The sequence below is a fragment of the Callionymus lyra genome, unplaced genomic scaffold (assembly GCF_982586985.1).
Source record: "Callionymus lyra unplaced genomic scaffold, fCalLyr1.hap1.1 HAP1_SCAFFOLD_89, whole genome shotgun sequence".
Taxonomy (NCBI): Eukaryota; Metazoa; Chordata; class Actinopteri; order Syngnathiformes; family Callionymidae; genus Callionymus; species Callionymus lyra.
The window spans coordinates 23,068-42,500 of NW_028258586.1; the positions used below are offsets into that span (position 1 = coordinate 23,068).

At 39.1% G+C, this 19,433-nt stretch overlaps 1 protein-coding gene across 1 annotated transcript in view; it reads left to right on the forward strand.

The window, feature by feature from the left end:
- LOC148058338 (nucleolar protein 4-like) overlaps window positions 1-19,433 on the forward strand; it is a 104,459-nt gene that overhangs the window by 14,580 nt on the left and 70,446 nt on the right. Inside the window, exon 4 of the mRNA XM_087782570.1 lies at window positions 6,939-7,027. Coding sequence (XP_087638696.1) covers window positions 6,939-7,027 — 89 coding nt within the window. The remainder of the gene's footprint in view (window positions 1-6,938; window positions 7,028-19,433) is intronic.

Here is a 19,433-nt window from a genome sequence, read left to right on the forward strand (position 1 = left end):
CTTTAAGAAACATCTGTGTTTGATGAACTACTGACTCCTTCAAGAAACATCTGTTTGATGATCTACTGACTCCTTCAAGAAACATCTGTGTTTGATAATCTACTGACTCCTTTAAGTAACATCTGTGTTTGATGATGTACTGACTCCTTCAAGAAACATCTGTGTTTGATGATCTACTGACTCCTTTAAGAAACATGTGTGTTTGATGATCTACTGACTCCTTCAAGAAACATCTGTGTTTGATGATCTACTGACTCCTTCAAGAAACATCTGTGTTTGATGATCTACTGACTCCTTTAAGAAACATCTGTGTTTGATGATCTACTGACTCCTTTAAGAAACATCTGTGTTTGATGATCTACTGACTCCTTCAAGAAACATCTGTGTTTGATGATCTACTGACTCCTTCAAGAAACATCTGTGTTTGATGATCTACTGACTCCTTTAAGAAACATCTGTGTTTGATGATCTACTGACTCCTTCAATAAACATCTGTGTTTGATGATCTACTGACTCCTTTAAGAAACATGTGTGTTTGATGATCTACTGACTCCTTCAAGAAACATCTGTGTTTGATGATCTACTGACTCCTTTAAGAAACATCTGTGTTTGATGATCTACTGACTCCTTTAAGAAACATCTGTTTTGATGATCTACTGACTCCTTTAAGAAACATCTGTGTTTGATGATCTACTGACTCCTTTAAGAAACATCTGTGTTTGATGATCTACTGACTCCTTTAAGAAACATGTGTGTTTGATGATCTACTGACTCCTTCAAGAAACATCTGTGTTTGATGATCTACTGACTCCTTCAAGAAACATCTGTGTTTGATGATCTAACTCCTTTAAGAAACATCTGTGTTTGATGATCTACTGACTCCTTTAAGAAACATCTGTGTTTGATGATCTACTGACTCCTTCAAGAAACATCTGTGTTTGATGATCTACTGACTCCTTCAAGAAACATCTGTGTTTGATGATCTACTGACTCCTTTAAGAAACATCTGTGTTTGATGATCTACTGACTCCTTCAATAAACATCTGTGTTTGATGATCTACTGACTCCTTTAAGAAACATCTGTGTTTGATGATCTACTGACTCCTTTAAAAAACATCTGTGTTTGATGATCTTCTGACTCCTTCAAGAAACATCTGTGTTTGATGATCTACTGACTCCTTCAAGAAACATCTGTGTTTGATGATCTACTGACTCCTTTAAGAAACATCTGTGTTTGATGATCTACTGACTCCTTCAAGAAACATCTGTGTTTGATGATCTACTGACTCCTTTAAGAAACATCTGTGTTTGATGATCTACTGACTCCTTCAAGAAACATCTCTGTGTTTGATGATCTACTGACTCCTTCAAGAAACATCTGTGTTTGATGATCTACTGACTCCTTCAAGAAACATCTGTGTTTGATGATCTACTGACTCCTTCAAGAAACATCTGTGTTTGATGATCTACTGACTCCTTCAAGAAACATCTGTGTTTGATGATCTACTGACTCCTTCAAGAAACATGTGTGTTTGATGATCTACTGACTCCTTCAAGAAACATCTGTGTTTGATGATCTACTGACTCCTTCAAGAAACATGTGTGTTTGATGATTTACTGACTCCTTCAAGAAACATCTGTGTTTGATGATCTACTGACTCCTTCAAGAAACATCTGTGTTTGATGATCTACTGACTCCTTCAAGAAACATCTGTGTTTGATGATCTACTGACTCCTTTAAGAAACATCTGTGTTTGATGATCTACTGACTCCTTCAAGAAACATCTGTGTTTGATGATCTACTGACTCCTTCAAGAAACATCTGTGTTTGATGATCTACTGACTCCTTCAAGAAACATCTGTGTTTGATGATCTACTGACTCCTTTAAGAAACATCTGTGTTTGATGATCTACTGACTCCTTCAAGAAACATCTCTGTGTTTGATGATCTACTGACTCCTTCAAGAAACATCTGTGTTTGATGATCTACTGACTCCTTCAAGAAACATCTGTGTTTGATGATCTACTGACTCCTTCAAGAAACATCTCTGTGTTTGATGATCTACTGACTCCTTCAAGAAACATCTGTGTTTGATGATCTACTGACTCCTTCAAGAAACATCTGTGTTTGATGATCTACTGACTCCTTTAAGAAACATCTGTGTTTGATGATCTACTGACTCCTTCAATAAACATCTGTGTTTGATGATCTACTGACTCCTTTAAGAAACATCTGTGTTTGATGATCTACTGACTCCTTCAAGAAACATCTCTGTGTTTGATGATCTACTGACTCCTTCAAGAAACATCTGTGTTTGATGATCTACTGACTCCTTCAAGAAACATCTGTGTTTGATGATCTACTGACTCCTTTAAGAAACATCTGTGTTTGATGATCTACTGACTCCTTTAAGAAACATCTGTGTTTGATGATCTACTGACTCCTTCAAGAAACATCTCTGTGTTTGATGATCTACTGACTCCTTCAAGAAACATCTGTGTTTGATGATCTACTGACTCCTTCAAGAAACATCTGTGTTTGATGATCTACTGACTCCTTTAAGAAACATCTGTGTTTGATGATCTACTGACTCCTTTAAAAAACATCTGTGTTTGATGATCTTCTGACTCCTTCAAGAAACATCTGTGTTTGATGATCTACTGACTCCTTCAAGAAACATCTCTGTGTTTGATGATCTACTGACTCCTTCAAGAAACATCTGTGTTTGATGATCTACTGACTCCTTTAAGAAACATCTGTGTTTGATGATCTACTGACTCCTTCAAGAAACATCTGTGTTTGATGATCTACTGACTCCTTCAAGAAACATCTGTGTTTGATGATCTACTGACTCCTTTAAGAAACATCTGTGTTTGATGATCTACTGACTCCTTCAAGAAACATCTCTGTGTTTGATGATCTACTGACTCCTTCAAGAAACATCTGTGTTTGATGATCTACTGACTCCTTCAAGAAACATCTGTGTTTGATGATCTACTGACTCCTTCAAGAAACATCTCTGTGTTTGATGATCTACTGACTCCTTCAAGAAACATCTGTGTTTGATGATCTACTGACTCCTTCAAGAAACATCTGTGTTTGATGATCTACTGACTCCTTTAAGAAACATCTGTGTTTGATGATCTACTGACTCCTTCAATAAACATCTGTGTTTGATGATCTACTGACTCCTTTAAGAAACATCTGTGTTTGATGATCTACTGACTCCTTCAAGAAACATCTCTGTGTTTGATGATCTACTGACTCCTTCAAGAAACATCTGTGTTTGATGATCTACTGACTCCTTCAAGAAACATCTGTGTTTGATGATCTACTGACTCCTTTAAGAAACATCTGTGTTTGATGATCTACTGACTCCTTTAAGAAACATCTGTGTTTGATGATCTACTGACTCCTTCAAGAAACATCTCTGTGTTTGATGATCTACTGACTCCTTCAAGAAACATCTGTGTTTGATGATCTACTGACTCCTTCAAGAAACATCTGTGTTTGATGATCTACTGACTCCTTTAAGAAACATCTGTGTTTGATGATCTACTGACTCCTTTAAAAAACATCTGTGTTTGATGATCTTCTGACTCCTTCAAGAAACATCTGTGTTTGATGATCTACTGACTCCTTCAAGAAACATCTGTGTTTGATGATCTACTGACTCCTTCAATAAACATCTGTGTTTGATGATCTACTGACTCCTTTAAGAAACATGTGTGTTTGATGATCTACTGACTCCTTTAAGAAACATCTGTGTTTGATGATCTACTGACTCCTTCAAGAAACATCTGTGTTTGATGATCTACTGACTCCTTCAAGAAACATCTGTGTTTGATGATCTACTGACTCCTTTAAGAAACATCTGTGTTTGATGATCTACTGACTCCTTCAATAAACATCTGTGTTTGATGATCTACTGACTCCTTTAAGAAACATGTGTGTTTGATGATCTACTGACTCCTTTAAGAAACATCTGTGTTTGATGATCTACTGACTCCTTTAAAAAACATCTGTGTTTGATGATCTTCTGACTCCTTCAAGAAACATCTGTGTTTGATGATCTACTGACTCCTTTAAGAAACATCTGTGTTTGATGATCTACTGACTCCTTCAAGAAACATCTGTGTTTGATGATCTACTGACTCCTTCAAGAAACATCTGTGTTTGATGATCTTCTGACTCCTTCAAGAAACATCTGTGTTTGATGATCTACTGACTCCTTCAAGAAACATCTCTGTGTTTGATGATCTACTGACTCCTTCAAGAAACATCTGTGTTTGATGATCTACTGACTCCTTTAAGAAACATCTGTGTTTGATGATCTACTGACTCCTTCAAGAAACATCTGTGTTTGATGATCTACTGACTCCTTTAAGAAACATCTGTGTTTGATGATCTACTGACTCCTTTAAAAAACATCTGTGTTTGATGATCTTCTGACTCCTTCAAGAAACATCTGTGTTTGATGATCTACTGACTCCTTCAAGAAACATCTCTGTGTTTGATGATCTACTGACTCCTTCAAGAAACATCTGTGTTTGATGATCTACTGACTCCTTTAAGAAACATGTGTGTTTGATGATCTACTGACTCCTTTAAGAAACATCTGTGTTTGATGATCTACTGACTCCTTCAAGAAACATCTGTGTTTGATGATCTACTGACTCCTTCAAGAAACATGTGTGTTTGATGATCTACTGACTCCTTCAAGAAACATCTGTGTTTGATGATCTACTGACTCCTTTAAGTAACATCTGTGTTTGATGATCTACTGACTCCTTTAAGAAACATCTGTGTTTGATGATCTACTGACTCCTTCAAGAAACATCTGTGTTTGATGATCTACTGACTCCTTTAAGAAACATCTGTGTTTGATGATCTACTGACTCCTTCAAGAAACATCTGTGTTTGATGATCTACTGACTCCTTCAAGAAACATCTGTGTTTGATGATCTACTGACTCCTTTAAGAAACATCTGTGTTTGATGATCTACTGACTCCTTAAAGAAACATCTGTGTTTGATGATCTACTGACTCCTTCAAGAAACATCTGTGTTTGATGATCTACTAACTCCTTCAAGAAACATCTGTGTTTGATGATCTACTGACTCCTTTAAGAAACATCTGTGTTTGATGATCTACTGACTCCTTCAATAAACATCTGTGTTTGATGATCTACTGACTCCTTTAAGAAACATCTGTTTTGATGATCTACTGACTCCTTTAAGAAACATCTGTGTTTGATGATCTACTGACTCCTTCAAGAAACATCTCTGTGTTTGATGATCTACTGACTCCTTCAAGAAACATCTGTGTTTGATGATCTACTGACTCCTTCAAGAAACATCTGTGTTTGATGATCTACTGACTCCTTTAAGAAACATCTGTGTTTGATGATCTACTGACTCCTTTAAGAAACATCTGTGTTTGATGATCTACTGACTCCTTCAAGAAACATCTCTGTGTTTGATGATCTACTGACTCCTTCAAGAAACATCTGTGTTTGATGATCTACTGACTCCTTCAAGAAACATCTGTGTTTGATGATCTACTGACTCCTTTAAGAAACATCTGTGTTTGATGATCTACTGACTCCTTTAAAAAACATCTGTGTTTGATGATCTTCTGACTCCTTCAAGAAACATCTGTGTTTGATGATCTACTGACTCCTTCAAGAAACATCTCTGTGTTTGATGATCTACTGACTCCTTCAAGAAACATCTGTGTTTGATGATCTACTGACTCCTTCAAGAAACATCTGTGTTTGATGATCTACTGACTCCTTCAAGAAACATCTTAAGACGTTTCTATTTGTTCAGGCTTTTCCTTGAATTTCTCGAACTCCTGTGTTGTTCTCAGTTTTATCTTGATCTTTAAAGTATATACTTTTTTGAGTATTGTTTTGATTGTTGAAGCGCTTTGTCACCCTGGTCTCGAAAAGCGCTATATAAATAAATATTACTTACTTACTTACTTGCGTGAGTGTGTGTATGTGTGTGAGTGTGTGTATGTGTGTGTATGTGTGTGAGTGTGTGTGTGTGTATGTGTGTGGGTGTGAGTGTGTGTCTGTGTGTATGTGTGTGTGTGTATGTGTGTGAGTGTGTGTGTGTGTATGTGTGTGAGTGTGTTTGTGTGTGAATGTGTGTGAGTGTGTGTGTGTGTATGTGTGTGTATGTGTGTGAGTGTGTGTATGATTGAAAGAAACATAGAATATAAAAAGTGATGACAAATATTGTTAGTTTTTTATTTTAAAATTAAAAACTTCATCTCTGGATAATTGTCTTTAGTGTCAAGTCTATCAATCCCTCGTCAATCACCTGTCAATCATGACGATCGTGACTTAAGTGTTGAGTGTGTTGCTCGTGTCAGAGGTCAGAGGTCAGAGGTGATGAGCAGCGAGTTAAACATGTTTTCTTTGTCTGGATCCACCTCCGGCTCTAGACCGCCCTCTAGTGTTGATTCTGTGAAAATACATACTTTATGTTGACTTAGAATTCTATTTTATATTTGATAAGATATATTTGATCTTTACAAACAAAGCATGGCTTTATCTGATAAATGAGAAAAACTTATCACATAAATCTCATGACACTTCTACACAATCTAAACGAATAGATTATTTTGAGACATTCTTCAAGTTCAAGGGGTTTTATTGTCAAATAAACATCCAGACATCAGAAGACCGTGAAGACGGTTGAAGGACGTTAAAGACATGAAGACGGTGAAGGACGTTAAAGACATGAAGACGGTGAAGGACGTTAAAGACATGAAGACGGTTGAAGGACGTTAAAGACATGAAGACGGTTGAAGGACGTTAAAGACATGAAGATGGTTGAAGGACGTTAAAGAAGACGAACATAAATGAAAATAACTCAATAATGAGCAGAATATCAGAAACAATCTTGATGAAGCGTCTCCTCTGCAGAGAACGAGCGGCTGGTACCAGAAGCCATGGACCACCATGTTCCTCTGACCACCATGAAGATGAAGATGCAGCACATTAACAGCAACAAGGTACGTGAGGTCAGAGGTCACAAGAGCACGTCTCTGATTGACAGGTGGTTTGCTGCTGCAGGAAATGATGTCATCTTGTCATTGTTGAAATAGTTTGAATGTTTTGTAAAGAATGTTAATCATTATATGTATATATTCACAGTATATTAATGTAAACACGTCTGAAGCGTCACTCGACATGAACGTCAGCGTGACCTTCATCACCTGGACATGATCCTGAGACTAGACACCGTGTGTGAAATCATCACAAAAGTTGTTGTTCTTTCTCTCGTTAGACGAGTTTGATCTGAAGCTGCTCATCAAGAGTCTTCAGCAGAAACAAACCTTCAGTCACACATCAGCTGAGAAACATTATTGAACATCACGAGGGAAAGTTGAACCTCAAGGAAGAGAGAAAAAAAAAGAAGCTATTATTGGTTCCAGTGTCAACATCATAATCTCAGATGTTCATGAACTTCTTCACCAGAACAAACATGATGTTGGAACATCTGAAGTTAACTCTTTAATGAACTTCATTTTTTTTATCTCTACTCCTCCCTCCAGCCGCTTACACACTCATCATGATCTCATCATTATCTCACTCAACATTATCTCACTCATCATGATCTCATCATTTTCTCACTCAACATTATCTCACTCATCATTATCTCACTCAACATTATCTCACTCATCATGATCTCATCATTATCTCACTCAACATTATCTCACTCATCATGATCTCATCATTTTCTCACTCAACATTATCTCACTCATCATGATCTCATCATTATCTCACTCAACATTATCTCACTCAACATTATCTCACTCATCATGATCTCATCATTTTCTCACTCAACATTATCTCACTCATCATGATCTCATCATTTTCTCACTCAACATTATCTCATCATTATCTCACTCATCATTATCTCACTCAACATTATCTCACTCATCATGATCTCATCATTATCTCACTCAACATTATCTCACTCATCATGATCTCATAATTTTCTCACTCAACATTATCTCACTCATCATGATCTCATCATTTTCTCACTCAACATTATCTCACTCATCATGATCTCATCATTATCTCACTCAACATTATCTCACTCATCATTATCTCACTCAACATTATCTCATCATTATCTCACTCAACATGATCTCATCATTTTCTCACTCAACATTATCTCACTCATCATGATCTCATCATTATCTCACTCAACATTATCTCATCATTATCTCACTCATCATGATCTCATCATTATCTCACTCAACATTATCTCACTCATCATGATCTCATAATTTTCTCACTCAACATTATCTGACTCATCATGATCTCATCATTTTCTCACTCAACATTATCTCACTCATCATGATCTCATCATTTTCTCACTCAACATTATCTCACTCATCATGATCTCATCATTATCTCACTCAACATTATCTCACTCATCATTATCTCACTCAACATTATCTCATCATTATCTCACTCAACATGATCTCATCATTTTCTCACTCAACATTATCTCACTCATCATGATTTCATCATTATCTCACTCAACATTATCTCAACATTATCTCACTCAACATGATCTCACTCATCATGATGTCACTCAACATTATCTCACTCAACATTATCTCACTCATCATTATCTCACTCATTATCTCACTCAACATTATCTCACTCAACATTATCTCACTCATAATTATCTCACTCATAATTATCTCACTCAACATTATCTCACTCAACATTATCTCACTCATCATGATCTCACTCATCATGATCTCACTCATAATTATCTCACTCAACATTATCTCACTCAACATTATCTCACTCATCATGATCTCATCATTATCTCACTCATCATGATCTCATCATGATCTCACTCATCATGATCTCATCATGATCTCACTCATCATGATTTCATCATGATCTCACTCATCATGATCTCATCATTATCTCACTCATCATGATCTCACTCAACATTATCTCACTCATCATGATCTCATCATGATCTCACTCATCATGATCTCACTCATCATGATCTCACTCATCATGATCTCACTCATCATGATCTCACTCAACATTATCTCACTCAACATTATCTCACTCATCATGATCTCACTCAACATTATCTCATCATGATCTCACTCATCATGATCTCATCATGATCTCACTCATCATTATCTCACTCATCATTATCTCACTCATCATTATCTCATCATGATCTCACTCAACATTATCTCACTCATCATTATCTCACTCATCATTATCTAACTCATCATTATCTCACTCATCATGATCTCATCATGATCTCACTCAACATTATCTCACTCATCATTATCTCACTCAACATTATCTCACTCATCATTATCTCACTCATCATTATCTCACTCATCATTATCTCACTCATCATGATCTCATCATGATCTCACTCAACATTATCTCACTCAACATTATCTCATCATGATCTCACTCATCATGATCTCATCATTATCTCACTCATCATGATCTCACTCATCATGATCTCACTCATCATGATCTCACTCATCATGATCTCACTCATCATGATGTCACTCAACATTATCTCACTCAACATTATCTCACTCAACATTATCTCACTCATCATTATCTCACTCATTATCTCACTCAACATTATCTCACTCAACATTATCTCACTCAACATGATCTCACTCATCATGATGTCACTCAACATTATCTCACTCAACATTATCTCACTCATCATTATCTCACTCATTATCTCACTCAACATTATCTCACTCAACATTATCTCACTCATAATTATCTCACTCAACATTATCTCACTCAACATTATCTCACTCATAATTATCTCACTCAACATTATCTCACTCATCATGATCTCACTCAACATTATCTCACTCAACATTATCTCACTCAACATTATCTCACTCAACATTATCTCACTCAACATTATCTCACTCATAATTATCTCACTCAACATTATCTCACTCAACATTATCTCACTCATCATGATCTCACTCATAATTATCTCACTCAACATCATCTCACTCAACATTATCTCACTCAACATGATCTCACTCATCATTATCTCACTCAACATTATCTCACTCATGATCTCACTCAACAAGATCTCGCTCAACATTATCTCACTGAACATTATCTCACTCAACAAGATCTCGCTCAACATGATCTCACTCATCATTTTCTCACTCAACATTATCTCACTCAACATTATCTCACTCATCATTATCTCACTCATCATGATCTCACTCATAATTATCTCACTCAACATTATCTCACTCAACATTATCTCACTCATCATGATCTCACTCATAATTATCTCACTCAACATTATCTCACTCAACATGATCTCACTCATCATTATCTCACTCAACATTATCTCACTCAACATTATCTCACTCAACATTATCTCACTCAACATGATCTCACTCATTATCTCACTCATCATTATCTCACTCAACATTATCTCACTCATCATGATCTCATCATGATCTCACTCATCATGATCTCACTCATCATTATCTCACTCATCATTGTCTCACTCAACATTATCTCGCTCATCATTATCTCACTCATCATGATCTCACTCATCATTATCTCACTCAACATTATCTCACTCATCATGATCTCACTCATCGTTATCTCATCATGATCTCACTCAACATTATCTCGCTCATCATTATCTCACTCAACATCATCTCACTCAACATTATCTCACTCATCGTGATCTCACTCATCATTATCCCACTCATCATGATCTCACTCATCATTATCTCACTCAACATTATCTCACTCAACATTATCTCACTCATCATGATCTCATCATGATCTCCCTCATCATGATCTCGCTCATCATGATCTCGCTCATCATGATCTCATCATGATCTCACTCATCATGATCTCATCATGATCTCACTCATCATGATTTCATCATGATCTCACTCATGATGATCTCATCATTATCTCACTCATCATGATCTCATCATTATCTCACTCAACATTATCTCACGCATCATGATCTCATCATGATCTCACTCATCATGATCTCACTCATCATGATCTCACTCATCATGATCTCACTCAACATTATCTCACTCAACATTATCTCACTCATCATGATCTCACTCAACATTATCTCATCATGATCTCACTCATCATGATCTCATCATGATCTCACTCATCATTATCTCACTCATCATTATCTCATCATGATCTCACTCAACATTATCTCACTCAACATTATCTCACTCATCATTATCTCACTCATCATTATCTCACTCATCATTATCTAACTCATCATTATCTCACTCATCATGATCTCATCATGATCTCACTCAACATTATCTCACTCATCATTATCTCACTCATCATTATCTCACTCATCATTATCTCACTCATCATTATCTCACTCATCATGATCTCATCATGATCTCACTCAACATTATCTCACTCAACATTATCTCATCATGATCTCACTCATCATGATCTCATCATGATCTCACTCATCATGATCTCATCATGATCCCACTCATCATGATCTCATCATTATCTCACTCATCATGATCTCACTCAACATTATCTCACTCATCATGATCTCATCATGATCTCACTCATCATGATGTCACTCATCATGATGTCACTCATCATGATGTCACTCAACATTATCTCACTCAACATGATCTCACTCATCATGATGTCACTCAACATTATCTCACTCAACATTATCTCACTCATCATTATCTCACTCATTATCTCACTCAACATTATCTCACTCAACATTATCTCACTCAACATTATCTCACTCAACATTATCTCACTCAACATTATCTCACTTATCATGATCTCACTCATAATTATCTCACTCAACATTATCTCACTCAACATGATCTCACTCAACATGATCTCACTCATCATTATCTCACTCAACATTATCTCACTCAACATTATCTCACTCATAATTATCTCACTCAACATTATCTCACTCAACATTATCTCACTCAACATGATCTCACTCATCATTATCTCACTCAACATTATCTCACTCATGATCTCACTCAACAAGATCTCGCTCAACATTATCTCACTGAACATTATCTCACTCAACAAGATCTCGCTCAACATGATCTCACTCATCATTTTCTCACTCAACATTATCTCACTCATAATTATCTCACTCAACATTATCTCACTCATCATGATCTCACTCATAATTATCTCACTCAACATTATCTCACTCAACATTATCTCACTCAACATTATCTCACTCAACAAGATCTCGCTCAACATGATCTCACTCATCATTTTCTCACTCAACATTATCTCACTCATAATTATCTCACTCAACATTATCTCACTCATCATGATCTCACTCATAATTATCTCACTCAACATTATCTCACTCAAAATTATCTCACTCAACATGATCTCACTCATCATTATCTCACTCAACATTATCTCACTCAACATTATCTCACTCATAATTATCTCACTCAACATTATCTCACTCAACATTATCTCACTCATCATGATCTCACTCATAATTATCTCACTCAACATTATCTCACTCAACATTATCTCACTCAACATTATCTCACTCATGATCTCACTCAACATTATCTCACTCATGATCTCACTCATCATTATCTCACTCATGATCTCACTCATCATTATCTCACTCATGATCTCACTCATCATTATCTCACTCATTATCTCACTCAACAAGATCTCGCTCAACATGATCTCACTCAACATTATCTCACTCATGATCTCACTCAACATTATCTCACTCATGATCTCACTCATCATTATCTCACTCATTATCTCACTCAACAAGATCTCGCTCAACATGATCTCACTCAACATTTATAAAAGTTGTATATGAGTTTGTGTAGAAGTGTAATGGCGATGACTGACCTGTAGGTGCAACATGAGGAGTGTCAGGAGTGAGTGCAGGCGAGTGAACGAGAAAGTCTTTTGTCTGCTTGTGTTCCACAGTGAGGTCCAGGGCAGTGAGAGGAAGGATGGAATATTCCTCATGTGTGAATCCTCCACCGGCTCCATTAGCGAGCTTGTGTTCATCCTTTATCTCCGCACACATCCGGCCAATTCAATAAGAGAGGAAATTACCCAGGACGCTTCCTGGCAGGAGGAGAGAAGGAGTGAGGAGGAGGAGAGGAGGAGAGGAGGCTGGGCGGTGGCTGGTCGGATGGGGGATGTGAAAATAAAAATGAGAAAAGTGGAGGATGCAGTGAAGAGAAGGATAGGAAGAGGTTTGGGGGGAAGAGAAGGAATTAAAACCGGAATGAGGGGGTTCATTATCTTTTATGTTCCCCCTTTTCTTCTCCCATCCATTATTATCAGAGGACATTTCATTATTTCTGGGAGGAGGGGTGTGTGTGTGTGTGTGTGTGTGTGTGTTTGTGTGTGTTTGCGCATGTGAGTGGTGTGTGTGTGTGTGTGTGTGTGTGTGTGCATGTGAGGGGTGTGAGTGGGGTGTGTGTGTGTGTGTGCGTGCGCATGTGAGGGGTGTGTGTGTGTGTGTGTGTGTGTGTGCATGTGAGGGGTGTGAGTGGGGTGTGTGTGTGTGTGTGTGCATGTGAGGGGTGTGTGTGTGTGTGTGTGTGTGTGCGCATGTGAGGGGTGTGTGTGTGTGTGTGCGCATGTGAGGGGTGTGTGTGTGTGTGTGTGCATGTGAGGGGTGTGAGTGGGGTGTGTGTGTATGTGAGGGGTGTGAGGGGTGTGTGTGTGTGTGTGCGCATGTGAGGGGTGTGTGTGTGTGTGTGCGCATGTGAGGGGTGTGTGTGTGTGTGTGTGCATGTGAGGGGTGTGAGTGGGGTGTGTGTGTATGTGAGGGGTGTGAGTGGGGTGTGTGTGTGTGTGCGCATGTGAGGGGTGTGTGTGTGTGTGTGTGTGTGCATGTGAGGGGTGTGAGTGGGGTGTGTGTGTGTGTGCGCATGTGAGGGGTGTGTGTGTGTGTGTGTGCATGTGAGGGGTGTGAGTGGGGTGTGTGTGTGTGTGCGCATGTGAGGGGTGTGTGTGTGTGTGTGTGTGTGCATGTGAGGGGTGTGAGTGGGGTGTGTGTGTGTGTGCGCATGTGAGGGGTGTGTGTGTGTGTGTGTGCATGTGAGGGGTGTGAGTGGGGTGTGTGTGTTTGTGCGTGTGTGCATGTGAGGGGTGTGTGTGTGTGTGTGTGTGTGTGTGTGTGTGTGTGCATGTGAGGGGTGTGAGTGGGGTGTGTGTGTGTGTGTGCATGTGAGGGGTGTGTGTGTGAGAAGATGGTGAATCACGTGCACAAACATTCTAATTCATAATTAATTTTCTCAATAATGAAAACATATATTTTTGGTTCAAACAGAGTCAAGTCCACACCTAAACTAAAACAGAGGAAGTGACGTTTTGTTAGTCATGGTGCAATACCATCTCTGCCCAGAGGTGGCAGGTTTGTTGTGTGAATAGATCCTTCTTTGTCACTTGTTCTGTCAAAACATTGAATTCAAATGTTCAACATCCTTGAATATTTCTCTCCTACAATGTGAACTTTAAATAACGCTCATGAAGACTTGTATGTTGGATGTTATTATGGGATGTATTCATGAGTATAGATGGTTTTTGAGGTTTCACAATAATGTACAAATGTATCAAACAAACACGAGAAACATGTTGTTGTTCCTCGTGACATGTTAGTGTTTCTCTGAAAATAAAGCATTTCTGTCAAATATTCCAGTTTGTTGATAAAGAGTTGAGTCAGTTCATCTACAGTAACGTACAGTAACACCCCTGTGACGTCACGCGCGGTGTCCCCGCCCCCCGCTCAGTCTTGAGGGTCGTGTGTGTGTGTGAGTGTGAGTGTGTGTGTGAGTGTGTGTGTCTTCACTCGCATCTGCAGCGGTTCATCCACACACACGTCACGAGCTCGGCGAGAACAACATCGAACACGAGAGACGCGCGAGCCTGAAGGTAAGATTGCGCGTCTTTGACGCTTCATTCCGCGCGTGTCACCGTCCGACACGCGCATATATACGCGCACGCGCGCACACCTCTTATTGTCATGTGCACGCCACCGGCAGCAGGTTCTTGGTCAGTGCGCGTGCATGTGTGGCCTCAGACTCGCGTTGTTCTAAAGCCAGATGCGCGTGCGCGACACTGTTTACGTTGGCAGTGCGTGTGGATTCGGAAGAGGCGTGCACGCGCTCATTGAGTGGGGCAATTGGTGGCACGTGCGACCAACAGGAATCTCACCATGTTTTCGAACCAACGATGTTTGTCATGACGGCTGGTTTGTCCAGTTTTATATCAACCTGATTGTTTTCACTTCAATTCTTTGCATGTCTATCCATCTACATGTTTATATATATAAACATATTTATCTGTATATATATCTATATAGATATATACCTATAGATACACATATGTATATCTATCTATAAATATGTATCTATATAGCTATAGATATACATCTCGATCAATCGATAGATAGATATATAGATACATATTTATAGATGGATGTATACATATGTACATATGTGTATCTATATGTATATCTATCTATATATCTATATATAGATATGTATCTATATATATAGATAGAAAGATGTGTATATATACATATAGATATGCATCATGCATATCTATCTATAGATGTATAGGTTATATAATATATATATCTATGACCAAAACAGACAAGATGTTTTGGTCGTGAAGGTCTGTGTGGTTTGTTTGACTTGTTGACTGAATATTTGTTTCATACCTGAAGTCACTGCCTGTCAATTAATATCAAGAAAATTGAAAACATGCTGAGGTCAAAGGTCAACAAAACAATCTTTCTATGCTTCAAGAGTCTCTCAGCTCATGTTCGGTCACATGACTCTCGTGAACGGTCAGACAAATAATGAACTAATGTTGGCCATAAAATACTCAGAGTTTTTCGTGGGATACTGTGAAAACTTCCTTTGTGCAGCCAAGATTTGACACTAATAAGAACTTGTTCGCCTCAAATACTCCTCGTGCATCAGAGCTTCAGGAACATGGACGTGATTTTAGTTAAAACTATCTTTGGTGCTTTGTTTGGCTCCGGAGGCCGAAGTAAGCAGCGATGAGACAAATGTCTGCTAGCCTCGCTGGGCTAGCCTCGCTGGGCTAGCCTCGCTGGAAAGTTTGTTTCATTTCCTGATGAATGTCAAACACAAGTCAGTCGTGAGCCTAGAGGTCAGCAGGTCATGAACAGCCTCTCCTGCGATAAATCCAACAACACTTGTACCTTGACCTGCCTGAGGGCCGTTGAGCAGCGCGAGGGAGTCGTAGCCTTCCTGCTAATGCCATGTTGTTGTCACCGTCTCCCTCCAGTTAGTTTGAGTTTCATGAATACTTTCATATTCATTTGTCACATGTATGGATAACAACATAAGGTCAGATATAAGAGATTTTAATGTAACTTAACTTAACTCTTCACACTTAAAGTCGTCAGAATGATGTGAACTCGACGCGTCGCTGTCTCTCAACACACTTTGTAAAGATGGAAACAAAGACGTTAGCATGTTAGCATGTTAGCATGCTAGCTTGTTAGCATGTAGCTACAATGTCTCATAGTGACCTGAGGCTGATTTCACTTCCTCCTCACATCGTCAAACAAGAGGTCAAAGGTCGACATCATGGTCCAGGATGTTCTCGTCAGTTCTAGTTTCTCTTCTTCTTTATTTCTCAGAAGCTCCGACGTGTTGAAGGTTTAAAATATGATCTTCATGTCAGAGATTTGTTACACATTCAATGAACAGATAACCCTCAAACCCTGCAGGAGCCAAGGTCACAAGCAAGCTCCTACACAGGTGTGTCTGTTTTGATACTGAAATAGTCAACTTGACACGTCTAAGATGGTTTGACCCTCAAGAGTGAACCAATCGGGTGCTTGAACCAGCAGAACCTTCAACATCCTTTGAGGACCAGATGAAGTAAGTCATTTATTTATATAGAGATTTTCCAGACCAGGGTCACAAAGCGCTTAAACAATCAGAACAATATTCAATAAAGTATATATTTTAAAGGTCAAGATAAAACTGATTACACAACAGCTGAAGCTGATGTTGATGATAAAACAACCATTTCTGGTTTAATGATGGAACACTTTGACATGTTTGTCGTGACGTAAAGATGGTTAGTTGGTTAGGTTAGGTAGGTTAGGTTAGGTAGGTTAGGTGTGTTAGGTAGGTTAGGTAGGTTAGGTTAGGTAGGTTTGGTTAGGTAGGTTTGGTTAGGTAGGTTAGGTAGGTTTGGTTAGGTAGGTTAGGTTAGGTAGGTTAGGTGTGTTAGGTAGGTTTGGTTAGGTTGGTTAGGTAGGTTAGGTAGGTTAGGTGTGTTAGGTAGGTTTGGTTAGGTAGGTTAGGTTAGGTAGGTTAGGTGTGTTAGGTAGGTTTGGTTAGGTAGGTTAGGTTAGGTAGGTTAGGTGTGTTAGGTAGGTTTGGTTAGGTAGGTTAGGTTAGGTAGGTTAGGTGTGTTAGGTAGGTTTGGTTAGGTAGGTTAGGTTAGGTAGGTTAGGTAGGTTAGGTTAGGTAGGTTAGGTGTGTTAGGTAGGTTTGGTTAGGTAGGTTAGGTTAGGTAGGTTAGGTAGGTTAGGTTAGGTAGGTTAGGTGTGTTAGGTAGGTTTGGTTGGTTAGGTTAGGTTAGGTAGGTTAGGTGTGTTAGGTGTGTTAGGTAGGTTAGGTAGGTTAGGTTAGGTAGGTTAGGTGTGTTAGGTAGGTTAGGTGTGTTAGGTAGGTTTGGTTAGGTGTGTTTGGTGTGTTAGGTGTGTTAGGTAGATTAGGTTAGGTAGGTTAGGTGTGTTAGGTGTGTTAGGTAGGTTAGGTGTGTTAGGTAGGTTAGGTGTGTTTGGTGTGTTAGGTGTGTTAGGTAGGTTTGGTTAGGTAGGTTAGGTGTGTTAGGTGTGTTAGGTAGGTTAGGTAGGTTAGGTTAGGTAGGTTAGGTGTGTTAGGTGTGTTAGGTAGGTTTGGTTAGGTGTGTTAGGTGTGTTAGGTGTGTTAGGTAGGTTTGGTTAGGTAGGTTAGGTGTGTTAGGTGTGTTAGGTAGGTTAGGTAGGTTAGGTTAGGTAGGTTAGGTAGGTTAGGTGTGTTAGGTAGGTTTGGTTAGGTAGGTTTGGTTAGGTAGGTTAGGTGTGTTAGGTAGGTTAGGTTAGGTAGGTTAGGTGTGTTAGGTGTGTTAGGTAGGTTAGGTGTGTTAGGTGTGTTAGGTAGGTTAGGTAGGTTAGGTTAGGTAGGTTAGGTGTGTTAGGTGTGTTAGGTAGGTTAGGTGTGTTAGGTAGGTTTGGTTAGGTAGGTTTGGTTAGGTGTGTTAGGTGTGTTAGGTGTGTTAGGTAGGTTAGTCAGGTAGGTTAGTCAGGTAGGTTAGGTAGAACAGATTGTCAGATAGTGTTTCTGTTGGAGATGTTCCAAGATGTTCTCCTGGAAGAGTTCGAATCAGACGATGAATTCCTTCACAAAGAAGCTCTGAGGTTGTTGATGATGTCATCAGCGTTCGACTGGTGATGCCTGGCGTCCCTCAGAGAAGATCCAGGTCCTCTCTGGACCCTTGTTTGTGCTGGAGCTTCATGAAAGTCACATGATGACGTCTGTTTGTTCGACCTTCACTGAAGAAATATGGACGTGGATTTAACATATAGAGTTGTCATGGTTACGACCTGCTTGTGTGTTTCCTAGAGCAGTCCAGACGTTTACTGTGGTTCTTTCACACACTGTGTGTGTGGGTGTGGGTGTGTGTGTGCGTGTGTGTGCGTGCGTGCGTGTGTGTCATCACGTCAAAAGGTGAGCCAGACCTCAGACCTGAGACCTCCTGGTCACTGGTACAAACAAGCAGCAGGTCATGGATCTCAGAGATTAGTGTGTTCAACACTCTGAGCCACATTTAATCCAGTCAGTCACAAATCTGGCCCGAGCTCCACGATTAACCCTTTCTCTCCACGAGCTGAGAAACACTGGATTATACAGTCGTTCATGACGGACACCTCATGATGACCGTTTTATCTCAAGAGTCAAACTCAAGCACCAGGTAAACATCACCTGGTCAAAGTCCTTCAACTTTTTATGGCTGTGGTGTCAACATTGTGTGTCAACATTGTGTGTCAACATTGTGTGTCACACATACGTGATTCAAAGTATCTCTTGACTCACATTTATTCATGGCTGGTCTTTTATCAACTGACTTGTGTGACGCACACACACCTGCACACGCACAATCTCGCACCTGCATATGCACACTTTGTTTGACACCCGTGCACGCACACGCACACGCACACTTACACACGCACACGCACACTTTGTTTGAACGTCAGATATTTTCTTCATGCGTTTGATTGAAAAGTCTGAAAACATTCTTGACTGTCAATCAAGCTGCAGAAGAAAGTGAGAACGTCTACTT